The sequence below is a fragment of the Ursus maritimus genome, unplaced genomic scaffold, assembly GCF_017311325.1.
Source record: "Ursus maritimus isolate PB19 unplaced genomic scaffold, ASM1731132v1 scaffold_21, whole genome shotgun sequence".
NCBI lineage: Eukaryota > Metazoa > Chordata > Mammalia > Carnivora > Ursidae > Ursus > Ursus maritimus.
Window position 1 is genome coordinate 13,881,491 of NW_024424564.1, and position 19,677 is coordinate 13,901,167.

A 19,677-nucleotide genomic window follows, 5' to 3' on the forward strand; every position below is an offset into this window, starting at 1 on the left:
TTTACTTCTACTTTAAAAACAATACGTTTGGCTACTATAGGTTATTGATTTCCTGACCAACCGTGTGGATTCCACTGCAATATAGCTAAGTGTCTCCATGTAGTAGGCACTCAAAAATATTTTGCTGATGAAATACAGCATATATTTTTAAAATTTAGAATTTTAAATGTATTATTTTAACTTTACATATTGTAAATGGCAATTGGTGTGAAATTATTAATTTCTTTCACTCTTCCATTTAGATTTGTTACTATTACTGACTTCTCTCTACTGTGAATGAGGAACATGAAATGATAAAATAATCAAATTCCATTTAACAGATTTAGAGGGGAGGCCCTCTCTTCCCCTCCCCCCCAAAACATATTCATTACATTTGTAATTATATAATCCTGGGTATGTTTCCTGAAAAATCCTCAATTCTCTGTTTACTTTCCCAATTACAGAGCTCACACAGTGTCTCTTTCATAAAATCAAAAATATTTTTCACATACTAGATATTGTTGGCTACCCTTGTTGTTAATGGTGCAATGATAGGCCAACATAATCTGGCTGTACTGCAGGGAAAGAAACAAGATGTAGTCGTTGAACTTATTGTAAGACCATCCAGTTTATCTATGGGTCGCCATTGGAGATTAAATTGATACTACTTCATGTACAAGTGTAGGCTTCCGTTTTTATCCTGTAAAGAGTCAAATTCTAGAAAATGCTTCTCTTAATAGCTGAGACTCATGACTGATCCTGAATGTTGGTTGATGATTTCACACATCAGTTTGGAAATTTCATTTCGGAAAACAGAGCATTAAGTGTGTCCCACCCTGTTCTTTGTATTGCTCTGGATTTTAGTGGCATCTGATTAGGTTCACCTTTCATTCCTGCTTTGCTGAGTAACTTCAGGTGTGCTGTATTAACCTTTCTGCAAAATGTGAGACTACTACTTTTTAGGATAGTTATGTGAATAAATAAGGATAATGTTGAAATGTAAATGCGTGAAGCCACTGAAATGTGTATTAATTTGACATAGAAACAAGTAGAAAGGAGTCATTTTGAGACTTTAATCAATATATGGTGTAGCTCTGATTTATTGATTTTAGCTACTTTTTATGCTGTAATGTAAAATGCAAATCGTTTGTTTTTTTACAAGATAAATTGTTTTGTTGAAAGTCCCCTTTTTGTATTAAAATTAAAACTCTTACAGGCTAGGTCTGCTTTAGTGGCATTGAAGAAGTGAATTCATCTTCTTGACTTATTCCTTACTTTTGTGACTGGGGAATTTTTTAATTTCCCCTAAAGAGAATAATAGAAATCATGGGGAAGGTGCGTAGCAAATGTTGTTTGTTTATTTGTTATAACCGTTTTTAGTCTTAAAGCTTCTATTTTATTTTGCAGTTACCTGTGGCAGATTCCATTAACTATTGTGGTAGGAAATAGAAGCCATGTGTCTTCAGAAGCAATTATTTGGGTGTCTAACAAATCAGGTAAAATATATATGCTCCCCGCAGGAACTATTTGGTTTCAGATAATTGTTTAGCAACTTAACCTCTGGTTTCAGCTGTTGTAAAAATGTGAATAAAGACAAATTAGAAAGAGAATATAGAAAAATGGTAATCAACTCTACAAAAGTCAGTACAATATAGTATAGTTTGTACATAGTCTAATTTTAGTCTGCCTATATAATTCTTAAGTTTATTTGTGTCATTGATGGTAAAGAGAAAATTTAAAACAAAGCATTTGTAGTACTAATTTTAGCTGTATTAAACTGTATCATTTTATAATCCCAAATGTAATTAAATTATAATCATAACTCCCAGTAGAACAGTATGCCAAATAATGAAACACAGGCCACATTTTCAATTCCATTTTCCTGCTCTCTTCTTTTTGCCAGACTGGCTCTTTAAATAATGGACAAGGCAATAGTCTCCATAAAATTAGATAATTATAGGGACAGAAGGGAGGGGCCTTGATAGGTCATCAAAGCATCACCTAAACTAGAGTCAACTCTCAAGGAGCAGAGAAAGATGAGATTCTATTCTGTTCCTAAATATCTTCAAATAAGATAGTGACCTATTTCAATTCACTGTCAGAAAGCTATTTCTTGAATCCAATCTAATTCCTTCATGCTAGATGTGAAACAGGTCTCTTTAATTTCTATTTTCTATTGAACTGGAGAAAAAGCCAATTATCATCTTTTATGTAACATTTTATTTAGATTTAGGTGATCAAGCATGTCCACATTTTGTTTTTTCGTACTCTTTTCTTGCATTCTACTAATTGATGTGATCTTGTTATTTTGTAATCACTGTAAGCCAGCCAACAATCTCTTTCTGCAATAAGTGAGGGATAAATAAATAAATAACAAAATAAACATTGTGTCTGCCCCTCAGTCTTGCTATTATAACGGAGATATAAGTGCTCAGAATACATACAAGAAAAAGTTCTTACAGCAAAATCGAATCTGCTTACCAGAAATATAAATGCTTATATTTTCAGTTGAATTTTTATTCAGATTTTCATGTTGTTGTGTTTTTTAACACATAATCACATATTATGAAAATATGTGCTTTTATTTATATGCATTGTATATAAAAGATTCATAAGTAATGTAGTGATGAATTCAAATGCTTATTTTAAAATTTATTGGTGTTTCTCCTTTTAAAATTGCTTATCATAATCTATTCTTTTCATTTCTTAGAGCTAGCATTTATACCATGATTCTTAATTCACGTACTGTATTATTTGTTGGGTTTTTTTTTTTACTGCTTTTTTACTTTCATGTAGTTGTTTTGTTTATCTACATAATTTGTTATGAAATGATGAGTGAAAACAGTGAGTCATTAACCTAATGATCTAACTATTAGATCCTCCATGGGATTGCTAGGAACATGGAATAGAACAGTTTTCAGAAACCAAGTATAACCTATCTCATTGGGGGGTACAATGGAAAAGGGACAATTACAAGAGTGCAAAGATACTGATTAAAAGTCAGGATCAAGCCAAACGTCACTTTTAGAGAGTGGATCCAGGGCAAGTCTGATTCTTCTTGGATACTTTCCCCGCGTCCATTTCCTCTAACTCCCTAGTTAATTGTGTGCTATTATTCACGGTATCCTCTTGTTTCACACAGAGTATGCAGAACAGAGTCACAGCTTTTCTTGACCAATAACCGCAGGTGTATTTAAGAGGTTGTTTCCATTTGTAGTCTCTCATTATTAATCAGAAATAATAACAACATGATATTTCAAAGCATACGTTTGCCTAAAATGTCACCTATATTAATACACATGTCATGCTCACTACATAGTGTGTGCAGTGCGTAACTCTGGGAGGTGATATTTACATTGACTCTGATACTGACTCGTGCCACCTACAGTGCATCAGTTCCCATTAAATCACAGCAGAGTCTTCTGGTTGATGAAACATTGTCCCGATGGAAGTTTTGACGCTTTTGTGGGAATGCCCATACCAAGTAAATGTTTCTTGAAAACTTTATAAATATGTAAATCTGGAAGTAGCTTCCAAGAGGCACCTAGAAGAAAGACAACAATTCTGTTTTCCCTGTTCAGTCTCATTCTGTCTTTAGTTTTGTCTTAAAGTCCTTCATTCTGATGACAAATAAAAAACTAACACAAGGCACAGACTAGGGGAAAAAAAAGATTTTTAACTCTTGTCTCCTTTTATGTGTTATTACCTCTCTCTTTCTCTTTTTTCAAAATACAGTTCACTAGGGACACCTGGGTGGCTCAGTCAGTTAAGCATCCAGCTCTTGGTTTCAGCTCAGGTCATGATCTCAGGGTCTTGAGATCAAGCCCCGAATTGGGCTCCCTACTCAGCGGGGAGTTTGGTAGAGATTCTCTCCCTCTGCCCCTACCCCCCTCTCTAAAAATCAGTCAATCAATCAATCAATCCAAATAAAAAATATAGTTAATTAGTATCAGTAATAATGTTTTTCCATAAAAACATTAAGAAAATATTCTGGTCAGTTCTTATCAACATTTTATTTTAAAAGTCTACCTTTTAGTTATAATAATAAGATCAGTGTTTTTATAATTTTTCATTGTCAGTCACATAGATTCGATCTCACCAGGTATTAAGACACAGTCATGGTAAATAATATAAAGTATCAATTTGATTTGAATCATCATATACTCTTGACACTTCAGTTTGTTAAACCCTTTAGATGAATATCGAATTAATTCCAAGTTGAGGTGTAGTTCATTTTAGCCTAAAATAGCTTTTAAATCAACTTTTAAATTACTGAAAGCAGGTAAAAGGATTTATCTCTTTTGTTTTTACTATTGAAATATGGAGAATGCAGATGTCTATAAATATAGCAGCTTGTATGGTGACAATGAATGTGTAATGGAAGGGAATAAATTTAATGCCAAATGTTCGGAAAGAAAAGATTCAAAATAAAAGGGAAATTGGTGCTGGAATCACAAATAAACATTAAAAATAGTGTAATGATACAGTGCTTGCCTTAAGCATTGGTTTATATAAGACTTGCAAGCCTTTAGAATGAGTTATTTTTATCCCTGTTTTACAAATGAGGAAGTTAGGACTTGAGAAATAACTTGCCCAAATTGTCTTAGGAGCTTGATTTTCTTTTCTAAATGTATTCCCTCTAAACCACACACACACACACACACACACACACACACACACACACACGTAAGATTTTAAAATTTGGTAGGTTGCTTTGCTGACGTGCCAATTACTCAGCACATTGCCATCATATTCATACACATGGTTCTTTATAGGTTCTATAGAGGATTTTCTAATTCGATTCTCACACAAGTCCATCAAGAAAACCAATAGGTGTTATACCTGGGTTTGTTGTTACGTTGCTATCCATGTTACTTTGGTTGACTTTTTGTTTGTTTTAAATTCTGATTTTTCTGCAGCCAGCCAATCCTGAGGAGACAGGCTTATTCTTCCTCTTTTTATTCTGAAAGTGTAGAATATAAAACCAAAATATAATAAAATTCCAACTACTCTGTGCCTTGATATAATCTAAATTTTGTGCCATTTTGGATATATTCTACATACAATTTTAAGTTGTTATTACTAACATTCAAAGTATAACTTCCATACTTTTTATTTTGGTACTCATCACATACCATACCTCATTAGGCCATTGGAAAAGATCTCTTTAAAATTCATTGCTTGCCATTAGTTAATTTGAAGAACATTTTAAAGATATAATTAACTAGAATGAAAAAGACATTTAAAAATCTATTATAAAATCTTTCAGGGAATCATTTCTCCAAAGATTTCATTTACAACAAAGGCATAAAAATATTCATGAACAGTAATAACCTTCAGGTTTTAGTTATCAATTTAATAATAGCATACTTAAAAACAATAGATGCCTGCCTTTTTTATTCTTATCAGATGAAATAGAAGGTATAGGGATTGTTTTCCTTTTTTAATTTGTCTCTTTTCTACCTGTAAGTTGATGAATTCAATAAGTTTATTTCTTTAATTTTTTTTGTAGTTTCAAGTTTTTATTTTAATTCTGGTTAGTTAACATACAGTGTAATATTAGTTTTAGGAGTAGAATTTAGTGATTCATCACTTACATATAACACCCAGTGCTCCTCAAGGGCCCTCCTTACTGCCCACCACCCTTTAGAGCCAAATGTGTCCCATGAGGTTAGATTGTGGCAGCTCTCTAAATGTGAACAAGAAATAACTTTAAAAAATAGATTTAATATAATAGGATTCGATGACTGTTTCAGAATTGTAAAAACCTAAATCATGTATTCATATATTAAACTTGATTCTTGAATATTATAATTTCTTCAAAAAATAACCACTTCTTAGATGAAAATGATCAAATTTACTCTTTTTTTTTAGGATTTTATTTATTTATTCGACAGAGATAGAGACAGCCAGTGAGAGAGGGAACACAAGCAGGGGGAGTGGGAGAGGAAGAAGCAGGCTCATAGCAGAGGAGCCTGATGTGGGGCTCGATCCCATATCGCCGGGATCACGCCCTGAGCCGAAGGCAGACGCTTAACCTCTGTGCCACCCAGGCGCCCCGATCAAATTTACTCTTAACCCCAGTGAATTTAGTGTATGTGCTGCCAAAGTGAGCACCTAACCCAAATGGATTTAATCAGAATTTAAAAACATGTTGTTGTAAAAAACCTCATATTCTTGAAGGCATAGTTAGGATTACACAAGAGAAACAGTATACTCAATATTTTAATCTTAATTTTTTTCACTGAATTTGGACACGATTAATTGAAATCTCTCTTCATATGGTTTAGTTTTTTAAAATGTCATATCTTTGTTAATTATTTTTTATTTTTATATCCGTAAAATGGGGTGACATTCCAAAACTTCAAAGGAGTTGTGTAGATAAGCACATTAAAGTTTTGAAAAATATCCAAAAACAAAGTATCAGAAAGTTGGGAAACTATTAATATTTTAAAGCAATATCTGATAGATTTATTTTTTCAAGTACCGTAGATGAAGCCTGGTAAAATTTCACACTGAGAAAACAGTTCCTTCTTCTATTGAGTCATAGAATTGGAAGGGACCTTAAATGCTATTAGTTGGCCCTTAGGTTTTATGAGTGGCCTAAATGCAAACATTTAAGCCTAGAACTGGAACAAAGATCTAACTATCCTGCTCCTGTTCTAATTCTTATTTCCAATGCTATGTCCCTCATTTTCAAATCAATGTAAGAATGTGAGAAATATATACCATGTTACAGTAAAAGTGCTATACCATCTTGTATCAATAGAGTATAATTTAGTAAAAAGGACGCCCAAGTCAGGAGACCTGAGATGGGCCATGTCCAGCTTCCTTGGACGATTCAATTAGCCTATCTGAGCCTCGTTTCTTTATCTGTTCCAACAGATACTATTTATAAAAGTGGCAAAAAGCTGAGGTGCTATTTGAAACATTAAAGATTAGATTTTTATGTTCAGCATACATTTTTGGTTCTCCTGTACGTTTATAAAAATAGGCAACATGTAACAGGCATTAAATTAAGGAGCCCGCCCCATTTCAAAGCCCACCCCGTTTCAGCAATTGATAGTCATTAATGTTCACCCAATAATTTTTGTGGTCACACCTTCTTCCTGTCTGGCTTCTACTTGAGAGAGAATATAGGTTCGGTGTTTCAAAAAGAAAAAGAAAAAGAAAAATGTTTTGTAGCCTGCTGTGTAAAAAACCTTGATAATAAGGTGAGAACAGGAGATTGTGCGTCTCACTCAAAACTGACATATATGGTTTCTGTGATGCATTATCTGGTTTTGAGTCATTGTGGAAATTAGGTAGACTGGTGTGTGGAGTGTGTGTGTGTGTGTGTGTGTGTGTGTGTAAAATATAAATTTTAAGTAAACTTAATATATTTCATAACTTCTATGAACCATGAGTCCTGAGGACATCCACAAAATGATTAGAACTGTAAGCTCTGGTTCTGTGAAGTCAACAGAGGCTGACATTAAGGTGAATGGAGTTCTCTGTCTGTACCATATTCGAAGGAGTTAAATATGTAAGTTATAAGATTGCTGTTACTGGCTTCCTTTAACTGAATTAGCTGGGAAATATAATCAAGTTACCATTTTCCAAAGTGATTCCAATAAACAGAATTTATTATCTTTCTAATTATATGTAGAAATATTAGAGTCTTAAACGAGTTTCCTTTTTCCAACATTATTGATGATGCTGAAAGTCTGTTATTTATTAGTACTTCCAAAAAAAGCACAAGAAAAAAGGCAAGAAACAATAGTGACTTTAAAATAAATGAGCCCTGTTGTTTTAATCACTTTCTTACTGAATAAAATAAGTAGAATATGCACCTAAAACATTTTCTTCTATTCTAGCCCTCTTATGTAAATACAGTCTAATCTAGAAGCCACATGAATACAGGAGATTTCTTGGTGACATTTATCTTGAGAAGAACAATGTGTATAGGTAATGGGGTTTTATCAAGAACCAAAAATGTTAATTATAAGAAAACAAGTAATTGAGATAATAATGAGTAATCAACTAAAGGTTTTCTAGTGAATTCTGGAAATAGTGGTGAATTGATTAAAGAGTAGATTTCAATTAGGTATTTATGATGGTGTTCTCTTTTAATTATTGGTACTGAAATATCTGTTATTTAGAAAATATACTTCATCTCATTTTAATTCATAAATTTAAAATCTATTTTACCCCCAAAAACGCTGTTTTCAGAGCACCACAAAATAACTTTGGACAAAGGAAGCTGGTTGCTGGGGAACATCAATCAAACTGGCTATTTTAGAGTCAACTATGATTTAAGGAATTGGAGATTATTAATTGATCAATTAATCAGGAACCATGAGGTAAACTGGATTTACTCATTAAAGATCTGTTCCCATATGTGAATGCCTGCCATTTTAATCCTGATTCCTTTTTTTTTTTTTTTCCCTCATTGATCTCGTAGGTTCTCTCTGTCAGTAACAGAGCGGGTTTGATTGATGATGCTTTCAGCCTGGCCAGGTATGTTTTCCAGCGGATCTTCACAAGAAAACTGATGTCCGTAAGCCTTCCTCTATTAAGCTAAATACCATGTGTTTTGAATAAGAAACTTTTTAAGAACAATTTCTATCTCACTTTTTTTTTTTTGTATTTGGATATGAATTATAATCAGTGTCCCAAACTCTTGATCAATAGTAGCCATAGGGTATTTCTGAGTCAGGAGAAGCTTGATCAATTTTCACTGTAAGTTCAATTTAACACGGGAGATTAATAATCCTTCCCAATTTCATTAATGAACTCTACAAAATGACCATTGTGCCATATTTAATTTTTGATGGAAAATACCTTCAAGCAACAGCAATTTTTTTCCTAACATATACTCGTATATCTTTTTTTAATGTTTTTTGAATGTGATTCATTATGAGAAGCTTGTGCTGTGAGACAGAAATAAATATTCCACGGAGTAAAGTGTTCTGGACAAAATGTGTATCAATCTTATAGCAGAAGCCTTTAGTTATACTTGTTATAGTAATATTTACATTACTTTCATCACTAGACTTATAATGTTAAAATGAGTTATTCCTTTGAAAAGTCACTAAACAGTTATTTCTCTAAAATAATGTTGATTGTAAACCCAAGCTATTTACTCAATGTGAGATTAAACAGTAAAATAAACTCAGTCCTTTTAGTATTTTGAATCGCTTCACATCCAAGTACAATTTTAATTTTAATAATCCAATGTTATCGGGTGAAAATTTAGAAATAATAGTGCTGGAGGAAGGCCCACCAAGATAGCAATGCATGGAGGTAATGATTAAGATGTAGCTTGGACTACACAGTGAGATATGAAGACACAGAGTAAAGTTTTCAGTATGACATGAAGATTACTTTGACATAAAAGTTTAAAAAGGGCAGAAAGCAAGTAAGACAGTGTATTTAATGTAACATTGCATTGAAAGAGAAGCAGGAAAGAGAGAGAATTATGTTGCGAGCACCACAAGGAAAGGTTTGAGAACTAGAAGAGACCTCATACCACCAGCTACTTAAACACTCATAAGGGTCCAGACACTTCTAACCGTTGTACATGTAGCGATTTGTTTAATTCTCACAACCACCTCATGAGATACATAGATATCTATTATTATTATTATTATTACCATTATTATTATTCCCATTTTATAGGCAAGGGAACTGAGGCTCAGAGAGGTCAAGTATCATGCCTAAAGTCACACAGCTAGCAATTGACAGGACCAGAGCTTTGTCCAGGTAGTCTGGCTACAGAGCCCAACGCTGTTAACTCTTTCATTATAATAAATACTATTACTGCTGATATATTTTTATATATATTCACATGAACTACCATTTCAAATCCTATCAGTCCTTCTATATTGCCTGTTTCTTTAATTATAATAATTTAATTATTTTAATTAATTCAATTACTATTACTGCTGATATATATACACATATATATATATTTATGTCACTTATTATGGATTTGAAATGATGGTGAGAAAGCATATAAGTAATAAGTGTCCTAAAGTTGGAGGGCAGATGAAAACTGAAAGAAAGGGATCTTTGGCTCATCTGATTAAATTATTTTTTAATGGAATATTTAATTTAATTCTGGTGGATGAATTATTTTTTTTCAAAAATTAAATTCCTTGTTGACTAAGACAGAACATTGCTTTCAATTCCAGTTTTGGAAGCCTTAAATATTTTAAGTAAATAATTTCATTATCATTTATACAAATTCACCAGGAAAATATGCAAATCTCATTGAATATATATTAAAATTTGTTTTACTGATAGTGCGATAATTGTCCTATTCGTATGCAAGTGAATAAATACAAAATCAGATTTATACAGACAAATGCCCGGCACTTGGAATTGGAGGTTATCATAGGTCACTGTTTCCTAGTAAATGTTTCATATTTTTGCTACCAGTCTGTATCAACCTTCTTTCAGTTTCCAAAGCATAGCATGCTCTTCTTGGCTTCTTTAAAGATAGGAAGTAGAAGAAAAGCAAATACTTATTACAACATATGTTCCAGGTACTATACTGAGGCTTTTATGAATGGTCTTGTGCAATTTTCTCAGTAAACCCTTGGAATGGCTGTGGTTACTCTAGCCATGTTATAGCTGAGACATGGAGGTTAAGAGGAGTTAAGTCATTTAGCTAAAGGTTGCACAGCTTTTAAGTGAGGGGCGGAGGTGAGATTCAACAGCAAACACTGGCACAGCAGAGCCCGTGACCTCAAGTCAGAATGACTTTACCCTTTACGTGAAATTCCTTCCCACTCCCATTCCCTCTTATCTGTTGGGAATATTACTATTAACTTAAAAAAAAAAAATTTCACTTGCACTCCCGTGACTGAAATCTGTCTTCTCCAGTGAGAATAAGGTAACATCCTGTGAATCTGTATTGAAGCAGTTGTCACCCCTTAGTTCAATTCCTTTCTGATCTCCTGATGATTTTTAGGTAACTGAAGATAGGGCTTTATCTCATCCTTGTATTACTACTGCCTCGCTTAATCTTTAGCACAAGACTGTGTCAGTATTTATTTGTTGCATGAATTGGTAATTAATTATTAATTATTCAAGTTATAAACTTTCATGCCTACTATTTTTTGTGCAATTAAGTAAACATATTCTTGGGTACTCTTTTTATAGTTGTTTTTTAAATACATAAAAACCACATGAATGCATTCTAATTATACAAGATTAAAACAAAAGAGGGGCGCCTGGGTGGCACAGCGGTTAAGCGCCTGCCTTCGGCTCAGGGCGTGATCCCGGCGTTATGGGATCAAGCCCCACATCAGGATCCTCTGCTATGGGCCTGCTTCTTCCTCTCCCACTCCCCCTGCTTGTGTTCCCTCTCTCGCTGGCTGTCTCTATCTCTGTCGAATAAATAAATAAATAAAAAATAAATAAAATCTTAAAAAAAGAAACAACAACAAAAAAAACAAAACAAAAGAGCAATACAATGTGAAAAATTTCTTTTACTACCTTCCATGCCTTCCCGTCATGTTTATCCTCCTCACAGATAAAATTAACAATATTTGGTGTGTATCAATCCAGCCATTTTTTCTTTACATTTCCTTAGAATTTGATTTTTTTTTTTTAACATGAACAGAAATGCATTCTGTTCTTGGACTCATTTCTGCAAATTAGTCTGGGGAGCTTTATTGCATTGTTTCTAATTTTTCACTGTTATAATCAAGACTGTCATGAGTATCCTTGAGTAGTCTTTTGTTGTGCATATGTGTATTTTTATAGGCTAGATACCTGCAAGTGGAATTTCGGGTTCACAAAATATAAAATTTGTGATAAATATTGCAAATTGGATTCCAAAAGCTTTACCATTTTAACCCTCCATCAACCATGTATGTGAGGGTCTAGTCCCCTCAAGCCCTCCATGATGATGAATCATATGCATCTTTTAAGTTTTTGACAGTTTCAGAGTTTTGACGAGTTGCTACAATACTAGTTAAATTAGCTTGTTCATCTTTTCATACACATTTGCTACTTGTATTTTTTCCTCTGAATTATTACCTGATTAAAAAAGCGGTTAAAAACCTAACAGAAAAAGGGAAAGATATTTTTCCCACTATATTTTCCTATATATTTTGGATGTATTGGGATATTAATTCTTTTTGTAGCATACATTTTTACAGTATTTTCTCTTAACATTGTGTCAGGGTTTTTTTGTTTTGTTTTGTTTTTTTACTTTGTGATGTATTTCATCATTCAAAGGCATTTAATTTATGTGTCTAGTCATCCCTTTTATAACTTCCTAGTACTCTGGTTCTGTCTCAGTTAGAAGGACTTCTCTATCTGAAGATTTTGAAAATATCGCATTTTTTAAAAACACTATTTTGTTTTTACATCTATCTACTCAGCCCTTCCTCCTCTAATTAATTTTCGTGTATAGAATGCAGTAGGGGGTCTAATTTTCTTTCACATTAATACATTTTTAAAGATTTAATTATTTATTTCAGAGAGAGAGTTAGCAGGAGGAAGAGGTAGAGGAAGAGAAAGAATCTCAAGCCGACTCCCCCACTGAGCAGGGAGCCTGACACGGGGCTCAATCTCATGGCCCTGAGATCATGACTGGAGCCAAAATAAAGAGTCAGATTCTTAACTGACTGAGCCACCAGGAACCCCTCACATTAATACATTTTTAACCAGTTATTTCCATCATATTTAAAAGGAGTTCCTTATTCATACATTTGAAGTGGTATGTTTATCTTAATGCAAGTGGTCCTATTTTAGGGAATTTTTTGGATTCTGTTTATTTGGTTCTTTGTTCTTTTCTGAGCCCCTATCGTATTGTTCTAATTAGTTTATTTAGCTTTATAGTATGTTGTGGTTGAAAAAGTTTTCTCTTGTTCTTGTTCAAAATCTTACATATTTTCTCTTCAATATAAATTTTAGAATCAGTTTGAGAAAGCCCATTTAAAAATCCTGCTGTAGTTATGACTCGATATGCATTGGATTTATAAATTAATTTGTAAAGAATTAGCATCTTTTCAAATGTAAGCTTTCAGTATTAAGACATGCTACTTCTCCCCATTTAGTCAGGTCTCTAAGTCAAGCTTTATGATTTTATGTACATGAATTCTGGTAACATTACGTTACTTCCTCACCTTTTATGGTATGTGCTTCTATAGCAAATGGCACTGCTTCTGCACATGTGTATTCTGATTTTTATTGCTTGTGTATAAGGAATCAATCAATTGCTTGCAAATGTCATCGTGTTATGACTCGAACTTTGAAATTAGTGACGAAAATGCCTAGATTTTTGTTGTTGATGGATATTCATGTTTGGTTTTGGTTTTTGTTTTGATAAAGCATTATTAGATTGGGTGACATAAATGAACAAGATGCATTCCTTGTCTTCAATGAATTCACAGTCTGGCAGGGATGATACACAGTAGATAATTAATTATATTCAGTATATAAGTGCTATGAATAAAATATTATGAAAGCATTGGGAAGTAAAGAATTAACGAGGCTTAGGAAGATTATGGAGGACATCATATGGGAAACAATATTAGAAGATTGAGCTTACTATGAAAATCCCTTAAAGGTTTAAAAGTAGGAGAATGAGAGTAGGAAGAGTATAAACTAGAGGATGGACTTTTGCAGGAGAGCTGTTACAATATTCATGACTTGTGCTGCAACCTGAGTAAAGGAGGGATTGAGGAAGAGTGGAATTAGTAGCTAGAGAAAGTAGAACTCTTACTGAAGGCATTTGTTAGCTTAATATGTGGGAGAAACTGAAAATTTAGAAGACTTGCAACAGGAAGTATAATAGCCACTGGATTTGAATATTTAAAGCTATTACTATGCTCTGAGTACAATTTTAAGCTATAAAAGGGTGTATCAGTGGGTCTTGGACTTGTGTAGTATTTTGTTTGAAAATATTCAAAATACATGAAAATTATTTGGAAAATTTGTTAATACTCAAAAGAATTGAGAGATAAATTATCATCATCATCATCATCATCATCATCGCCCTGGGCAGTTACTGCACTGATTGATTTATTTAGTGGCCATTTTCCTGGAACATTCAGTTGTGGAGAACACATGCCAATTTGTTGCGTTATTAATAACATAACTTTTTTTTGGCCTGCATTACGTATTTTAAAAATTTCTGTTATAGACTCTTTGGTTAAGGATCCAAACACTTAAAAAGCTTTAACAAGGGCACATTATTACAACTTAGTTTAAAAACTTTGTTAAGGAATAAAATAGCAGTTATTTCATTTAAAATATTAGTGTTATATTAACAACAAATCTGGAGATTATGAATTTCACAACCAGAAGTACTCTAAGTTGATTGGTGAGCAGTCATGGGTAGTGCTTCATATGTGTTTAATGCATATGTGAGTTAAAAAAATTAGTGCATTAATTTTTATCTACTTGTTTCAGAGTTTATAAATCTGAGATATGTTAGGAAACCTGGAAATTCAGTTTATGAACCAGTGAATGGCTCATGAAGAAGCAAATTATGAGAACATCCAAAATCTACTCTTACATATTTTCATTTCTGAGTCCTGCTTTCAGGACTAGTAACCACGTTGTTAAAATCACCTTAACAGTGTTTACAAATTGAGTGGTAGTAATCTGCCCCTTGTGGAACTTCTTCCATCATGGTTTTTTTAGAAGTTCTTCTATGTGTGGTAGACGTATGTGCGTGCGCACGCGCGTGCGCGCACACACACACACACACACACACACACACACAGGAGTATTACTCAGCCATCAAAAAGAATGAAATTTTGCCATTTGCAGCGCTGTCGATGGAACTAGAGGGTATTATGCTAAGTGAAATAAGTCAGGCAGAAAAAGACAAATACCATATGATTGCATTCATATATGGAACTTAAGAAACAAAATAGATGAACATGGGGAAGGGACGAAAAAATAAAATAAGATAAAAACAGAGAGGGAGGCAAATCATAGGAAACTCTTAACTACAGGGAACAAACTGAGGGTTGCTGGAGGGGGGGTGGGCAGAGGGAAGGGTAACTGGGTGATGGGCATTAAAGAGAGCACTTGTTGTAATGAGCACTGGGTGGTATAAGCAAGTGATGAATCGTTAGATTCTACCCCTGAAACTAATAATACAGTATGTGTTAACTAACTTGAATTTACATAAAATCTTAAAAAAAAAAAGTTCTTTGTTTTCTTGATTGCTCTCCTGTACCTTGTTTAAAGTTACTCTTGCAAAACATGTGTTGATCTTTCTTCAGTCAATGCAGAAAATAGCCTGATGTGCCTGAAAAGCAATTCCATCCTGATCAGGCCAGATGAAGAGCAGCTTTTCATACTTTGATGGCTAGCTGTTTAAAGGTAATGTGCTGGCCTCTCATAGATGAAATTGAGAAGGAATGACTTAGACATCTTTTGTGAGAAACAGGTGGCAGGCAGGACTTTTTGTCCTGATTTCCCACTGTGTTCCAGAGGTAACAGGACTACTGTACTTCTGCTGAACGTTGCTATGCAAAACCTGGTTAAGGATCCTGGGTCCTTCTGAAACTGTCGTCTGCTTTGTAAATTCTGATTTTATGAAGGATGTTTATTCTTTATTCACTCCCTACCCTTTTCTTTTTTCAAAGTACTGTAAAATCTCAGCATCAACATTTCTCTTTCTTGTGTTTTATAATGGAATCGTGAGTTATTAATAATAATAGAATACTGATTAAAGTGTATCTTAAATTGTACTCACTGAGCAAGGAGAGAAGGATGATTCTTTAGTTGTTTGTATTAGGCTCATTTGGGAGAAGTATCCATGTATGATTATATTCTTATTTATCTTCTGTTAAGCCACCAGAATGTGTGTGCAAGAGGTTTACAATTAAATATTTATGCAGTTCTGAAAGTGATAAAATTGTTTATTGCAAAATAAGATTTGTTGTTGGCCCTATGCTTCCAGTCTTCTGCCATTGACCAAAAGCTATTAAAATTAGCTCGTAGTTATCCTCTCAGCCTTTCTAAGCAGTGCAGCTCTTTCCTTGCGATGAGGAGTGACTCACAGCGAGTCCATTTAGGAGCTTCGTGGCCATCCCTGCAAAATCACAACATTCTTCACGTCTCTGAGGCTGAGGATTCTAATTATCTATTTCTCATCATCAGCTAATGCTTCTCTTGAGGTATACAAAAAATCACCTTAGAACCCTCTCATTTTACACCTTTCGGCATGCAATTATTTTACAGCTCATGTCCAAAAGACCTCTAAATTAGTCTTAGTTTATGCAACACTTTGCCACCAGTAAGTGTTAAAAATACTTCGAGAGCATTTTCAGGACATTTTACTATAATGAGCTCAATGTCTTCAGCTTTCTTCCTATGATGAGCCAGTAAAAGCCTGAAGTATCTTCCTCAGTTTTCAAGCTAGACTGTTCCTGCAGGCATACGCGGGCTTGCTCAAGGTAAAAGTCAGGTAACACATTCTGTTGCGCTTTATTTTAGAAATCAGTTGAGGTTGGAGTCACCGATGTCATCTTGGGATAAGGACTGGCGGGAGCTACCCTCTGAGGTACTTCTGAGAAGTACAATCCCCCTGAAGAATTAGGGGGAAGGCCTGTGGCTCTTGCGGAGGCAAACTTTCTTGGAAACTCGAGTCATTCTGCATTAAACGAAAGGCAAATTTGTACCCTTCCACTGCCAAATTTACGCTTCAGCTCTGTAGGTAAAAACGTCTTAATGTTAGTGCCTAATGTCTGACAGTGTTGAGTAGAAGATGGGAGAGAGAGATTTTGGCATCATTCTATAGGTTTGCTGCATTTCCATGGCAAGCAGCTTGCCCTCTTGAGTTACAAAAGTGTGGGTGATACTTGTCAGTTACGCGGATTTGCCATTCTTGTTAAAGATTGAATAGTCTAAATTTCCAAATGCAAGTACAAATTTGGTTGAATAGTATATATACTTATGCTCTTTAGTATCTCACACGTTAAACATAATTTTTGTAACTCACTCTGTAGTTAGTACTGTCTGGTCATATTTAACACCAATTGTGATTCTTTTATTTCTCTAAGAATTTTGAAAGCTAAGCCTGAGATTTCCTAAGAATTTGCTTCTAGGCTCTCTGACCTTCCTAAGAATTCACAAAGAATTTACTTAGGCAGAAGTCCCTCCAAAATGTCCATTTATACCACCAATTTTCCTTGACTAGATATTCGTAAGGCGTACTTTTGAAATAAAGGCCTGAATATTCCTCTGATCTGGGATTCCTGAACTGAGATAGTTTTATCCTCGTGTTTCTCCTTTCATGAATTTGAGTTACCCCATCTGCAGCTTGCTGGACATCTTGTGTCCACTGCTCCTTTGAGCGTGCTCTGAAAGGCCACCTGCATCAAGATCACCTGAAATATTTTATTAAAGATTGCGTATCCCCCAGACTGCCCGGAAATCTGCATTCTGTGAAGCACTGCATGTGATCCCAGCACACACAACAATGAGAAAACCACTGCTTTTGAGTCCCAGAGGCTGTTTATGGCATCAGGTTAGACAGGCAGGTACTGCTTTGAGGCTGCGAGGTCATCAGAGTAGGCATCCGTAACAGCGGCAAGCATGGTTTTCTCTGGATCCTAGAGCCAAGAGTTGACCATTCAACAATCAGGATGTCAGGGAATCACTTTTAAGTACTCAAAAACATCTTTTTAATCTTACTATTAAACATGTTACTGTCTCAAATATTCCACCTGACAGCTGTAAACAAACCTCATAATCTGGGTGTCTCAGAAATCTTCCCAAGCATGGAAAAGTACTGGAGGGTTCTCATGTCAGTAGGAGGTACCTGTATGTTCAAATGAGTAGACTGGCACATACCAGTCATGCATCTGCGTATTGATCTGCAAGGTATTCAGTAGTTTTCCCTGTTCAAAGGCATAGCAGAATTTTCCTGCAAATTATTCTGGCACCCACACCTGGAGTAATCTGCAATTCTATTGATAATGCAGGTAGGCAAGAACAATTGAGCTATCTGAAACAAGTGTTAACTGAGGGGTATCTTCAGGTTTTCTTTTTTATTTTATTTTTTTATGATTTTATATATTTATTTGTCAGAGAGAGAGAGAGAGAGCAGCAGGCAGAGGGAGAAGAAGGCTGGGAGCCCGATGCCGGCTGGATCCCAGGACCCTGGGATCATGACCCGAGCCGAAGGCAGCCGTTTAACTGACTGAGCCCCCCAGGTGTCCCAGCCTTACCTTTTGTGATTACTCTGTGATGTTCTTCAAGGGAGTCAGAAAGCAAGAAAGATGAAGGGAAGAAAAGTAAATAAGTTCCTTCAGCAAGTAATATGTAATAAGAAAGAAGAAAATGAGAATTTTGAGGTAGACTCAGTTTGTGGAAAAATTAAATGAATCCTTCTGGCCAGTTGGCTTGTTAATGTAAAGGCCTAATTTTCACAAAGAGCTATATATACTCTGGCTCCCAAAAAGCCTCCTTTCCTTTTTATTATGATAAATTATAAAGAAGTCTTTAAAATGAGGACTGTACGGATATAAGTATTAATACTGGTTTTATGTTGGAGTAATTACTTACTGCTTAATGTATTTTATGATAGTTTCTCACCTTAGAACAGAGATCCAAAGGGGCCTTTCTGATAGTCATCTTTCTTAACAAACATGCTAATCAGTCAATGATCAAGTAAGAGCTGCTCTTGAGTTTCTCCCAAAACTCACAAAGTCTGTTTTGGACTTCAACAGTTATTTACCTAAATAGCAGCGCTACCTTAGTAAAGAAATTTAGATAAAGGCAGTGGAAAATAGGCATTTTATAGTAGTTTCTACTTGCCAGGAAAATATAGAAGATTCCATTTTTGTATTTGAGGAGGCAATAATTTGAGGAAGCTGGGAATGAATGGAAAAGAAATTTAGTTCTAACGTTTTGTGCAATGAAGGTGAGTGATTAATTCAAATTAACACACACTCTTGCTTATGAGGCAAATCTTAAAGCCTTTGGGAGATGATTTGAAATCCATGATGTTCCCCCTTAATTGCATGCAACTGGAACTATTCTGTGTGGAATGCTTCAAATGCCCTTATGTGCACTGGAGTACCAGTGAAGAGGCCTTCACTATTTTGGATGTAAGAAAACATCAGATTAGGAAAACCTGGCTCGTTACAATTGTGCCAAAGCCGCCTTTACTGTTATTTAAAGATAGGAACACAGGCCAACTCCGCAGCCAAGAAGTAGTGCTGGGACCTGCGGAGTCAGACCACATTTGCATCTCAGATCCGGTTCTTCCTTCCTAAGCTAGGAACGGCCTGGAGTGCCATTGATTGGAGCCTCCAAAGGGAGGTAAGCAGAGGTTTCCGGTTGCTTCTCTGCTTTACCTAATTAGGATGAGGATTAAACAGAAGTTCAGTACCAACTCTCCAGGTCACCAGGTGGTTATGCTAACTGAAAGAGGTGAAAATAGAGTTTGTAATAAGAAAGAAAATGTTAATCTAGCAGTCTATATGTGACAACTCAAGGAGGACAAATAGGCCCTGAAGAGAATAATGATTGAGTATCAGAGAGTTTTCTGTGGATGCTAACTTAGACACGCTCTGAATTAGTGGAGGGTTCTTGGAAGTGCTATCAGGAATGCCGAAGTAGAAAGGACTGCAGGTGGAAAGTTGCTGGTTTTGCATTCCCCTTGCGCTAATGTATCGGAAGTTCATTGTGTACGCTGGGGGCAGATCATGAATTTCACTTCTCCCTTTTCCA

The 19,677-nt window shown here is 34.9% G+C and overlaps 1 protein-coding gene across 1 annotated transcript in view; it reads left to right on the forward strand.

Annotated features, from left to right (window-relative positions):
- TRHDE (thyrotropin releasing hormone degrading enzyme) overlaps positions 1-19,677 on the forward strand; it is a 365,132-nt gene that overhangs the window by 282,079 nt on the left and 63,376 nt on the right. Inside the window, exons 11-13 of the mRNA XM_040637265.1 lie at positions 1,387-1,475; positions 8,191-8,321; positions 8,423-8,478. Coding sequence (XP_040493199.1) covers positions 1,387-1,475; positions 8,191-8,321; positions 8,423-8,478 — 276 coding nt within the window. The remainder of the gene's footprint in view (positions 1-1,386; positions 1,476-8,190; positions 8,322-8,422; positions 8,479-19,677) is intronic.